The sequence below is a fragment of the Geospiza fortis genome, unplaced genomic scaffold, assembly GCF_000277835.1.
Source record: "Geospiza fortis unplaced genomic scaffold, GeoFor_1.0 scaffold909, whole genome shotgun sequence".
Lineage (NCBI taxonomy): Eukaryota > Metazoa > Chordata > Aves > Passeriformes > Thraupidae > Geospiza > Geospiza fortis.
This window is the reverse complement of record NW_005054520.1, coordinates 338,860-341,895: the sequence shown is the minus strand read 5'-3', so window position 1 is coordinate 341,895 and position 3,036 is coordinate 338,860. Positions and strand designations below refer to the sequence as shown.

At 50.2% G+C, this 3,036-nt stretch overlaps 1 protein-coding gene across 1 annotated transcript in view; it reads left to right on the top strand.

The window, feature by feature from the left end:
• Nucleotides 1–293: 293 nt before the first annotated feature.
• FRAS1 (Fraser extracellular matrix complex subunit 1) overlaps nucleotides 294–3,036 on the top strand; it is a 104,123-nt gene continuing 101,380 nt past the window's right edge. The window contains 3 exon segments of the mRNA XM_031063660.1: nucleotides 294–321; nucleotides 1,903–1,934; nucleotides 2,322–2,330. Coding sequence (XP_030919520.1) covers nucleotides 294–321; nucleotides 1,903–1,934; nucleotides 2,322–2,330 — 69 coding nt within the window.

The window sequence follows — 3,036 nt, the reverse complement described above, 5'->3', positions numbered from 1 at the left end:
CCCTGCTCCGCTCCTTGCGGCTGGAGCCAACTTGGGAGCGCTCGGGGAGGCACACCGCGATTTGTCTCGGGGCGCTGGTCGGACACTTGGCCAGCGCAAGGTTGTGCCGTGCTGATGTTGGAGTTTGGGGGTGCGGGTTGGATGCGTTCGTGCTCCTGGGTGGTTTTCCAGCCTGTCCTTTGGCTGTAGGTTGCTGGTTTCTGAAGTGGCAGTCTCCCCGAGTCCTGCTCTCATCGTGATTCCCGATTTTAAGTGCTGCTATTCCTAGTGAACAGCAGCGGTGCAAACCAGCGATGTACGTGCGAGCTGAGGCGCTGCTAGGTGTGGGTTTGGATATTTGCTACAGTGTTAACTCGTTGGGTAGCACTCCGACAGACTTCACTTTTTCTGGTTTGAGAAATGTTTTTGGTAAATGGCGCTACCAGCAACCCACATCCAACATGTCCCCCACAAAAATACCACAGCAATAAGTCTGGGAGTTTCTTTTTTGGGTGCTTCAGTATGTGCAAGTCATAATTTGCAGAATGCTTTTCAGGTGTGCTTTGCAACAGGTGGTGATCACACCTGGGGCTTTGATTGTCGTGGAAAATCTGGGCACTGTTGCATGGCAACCTTAATTAATTAATGTGTGTAGTGTGTTTGGCTCACCCATAATTGGGGACAAAAGTAAAATTTGTTTGTAACTAAGGATTGTCCAAGTCCTGCTGAGTTGGGTTGTATCTTAGTCTCCCTTGGTAACTTGTAAAGGAGGGAGCTGTGTCTTTGCCCTTTGTGGGGAAGAAGGATCAGAGTTGGTGCATTTGCTTTCTAGTCCTACATGGTCCCTATTCCCTGCTCTGGCCCCGGAGGAGATGAGCACACTGGTATTTTAAGGAACTCTAGCTGTCAGTGAGCTAAAAATGAAAGGCAGCCAGCCCTGGAGGGGTAAAACAGATGGGTTGTGCTGGTCTTAACTAACTGATGTTAAATTTTTGGGTTTTTCCCCCCCCCCACCCCATACCTCCCAATAATGTGTGACCTTGCGTTTTGCACTGAATTTTGAGGTGGAGCTGGATGATGAACCTTGAAATTATTTCCTCTTGCCAAAAGAACAGCTATTTGCTGAATTTGAGAGAAATGTGATTGGGCTCCTGTGGCTCATCTTGGCAAGGGAAAATAATTCCCGGGGGTGCCTCCACAGCCACTTGCAGCTGAGCTGAAGACAAGCTCAAAGGAGGAGCTTTTGATTCCAAGAAGAGTAGCTCCCAGGTTTTCTGTACAGATTGGTCTAATCTGCATTTCTCAGGAAACTCCACTCTTTGGCAGAGAAATTCTGACCTTTCTGGGTGGTCCCTCCAGGCAGCCTTTCTGTGGTCTCTTTCTCTTTCATCCTGTAACTGCTTGGGTTGTTTTGGAACGCGCATTCCCCTCACCCTTTTGGGAGACAGATCATGTGCAGTTGCTCCAGGGCGACCATTTCCCAGAAATTCGATAGAAGAGCTGTCATTCAGCTTATTCCTGGTTTTACTTCCTAAACTCTTATTTGATTGTTGGGGTGAAATATGTGGATATATTTGAATATATTGGTTGGGCCCCTGTCCCTGCCTGGGACAAGCTTTCTCTCAGTCAGCAGGGCCAGGACAGCTGAAGCAGGAGGAGCCCTGTGAGCCTGTCCTGTTGTCCATGCAGGAGTGGTTTAGGAATGAGGACTCACACTGGCTCTTCTCACACTGTTATTTTGGCAGGTCCCCTCTTTTCTCCCTGCCTTTTTGAGATGGCCAGAGGTCCTGTCCCTTACCCAGAGGTTGCTCAGCTGCCCCAAAATTGTATTTTTTTGTGGCTGCCCAGTTCAGAGCAGGCTCACTGGAGGATGTGCTGCTGCTCTTACTCGTTCCTAACTGGATTTTTTTTCTGTTCCCTCAGGTGCCTGTGTCTCCCACGGCTTCGTATTTGAGGTAGGTGAGCTCGAACGTGTCGTGCTGGGGAAAGGTTGGAGAGGGTGCTGTTCAATGAACTTGACTCCAGTTCCTGCTTTTTGTCACCCCTGTGGCTGGGGTGCAGGCCACAGGTCTGGCAGCTTCCAATCTGCTGGGGAACACACATCCCTCTCCTTGGAGAGGTTGGGAGTTCTCCCTGGGCCTTTGGACCCAGCCAGTCTAACTGGGTGAAAGGATGTCAGGGATTTCTGGGGTGTTGGAAGCCACAGATGGGCAGTGCCGGGCAGGATGGAGGTGGTGCTTTGTAAAACGTGAGTGAAATGCCAGGATATGTTCTTTCTATGTATTTCTTTCCCTGAATTAATGAGCTGTTCATGACAGCAGCTTAACACTTTTTGCCCTCAGCTGGTCACGGTGAGTCTGGTGTACCCTGACTGATCCTTACAAACCCAACACATGTTATTTTCTGGTGCCTCTAGAAATGTAATCAGTGAGTGACTCGGTACAAGAATCAGAGTGTTTAAGCATTCATGAACAGCGTTCTGCTCGGTAACACTTGTCTACCTTGCTCTGGTACTACTCTGGGCTAAAAGGAGGTGCCTGAGCTACTTTGTGTCTCTGGAATGCTTCTAAACGTGTTTGCTCCTCTCCCTGATGCACTGTGGAGGGTCCTGGCAGCCCCCAGTAGAAACCTGTAGCGACTTTTTATTGTGTTTTAAACGGTGGTTGGAAACACTGTTTCCTTTCAGGGTCTGGTTAGGATTTTTGTCCGTGTCTGCTGCAGAGGAGGATGATGAGAGGGATGGAGCACCCATTCCATGGGGAGAGGCTGAGAGTGTTGGGATTGTCCAGCCTGGAGAGGAGAAGCCTTGGGGTCACCCTTACCTGAAAGGAACATGGAGGAGAGATGGAGAGAGGCTGTTTCAAAGGGATGGGGTGACAGGACAGAGGGGAATGAATGGATTCAAACCAACAGAGAGGGGAGGTTCAGACTGGATATTGGAGAGGAATTCTTGGCTGTGGGAGGGTGAGGCCCTGGCACAGGCTGCCCAGAGAAGCTGTGGCTGCCCCTGGATGCCTTGAAGTGTCCAGGGCCAGGAGCTTGGAGCACCCTGGGATT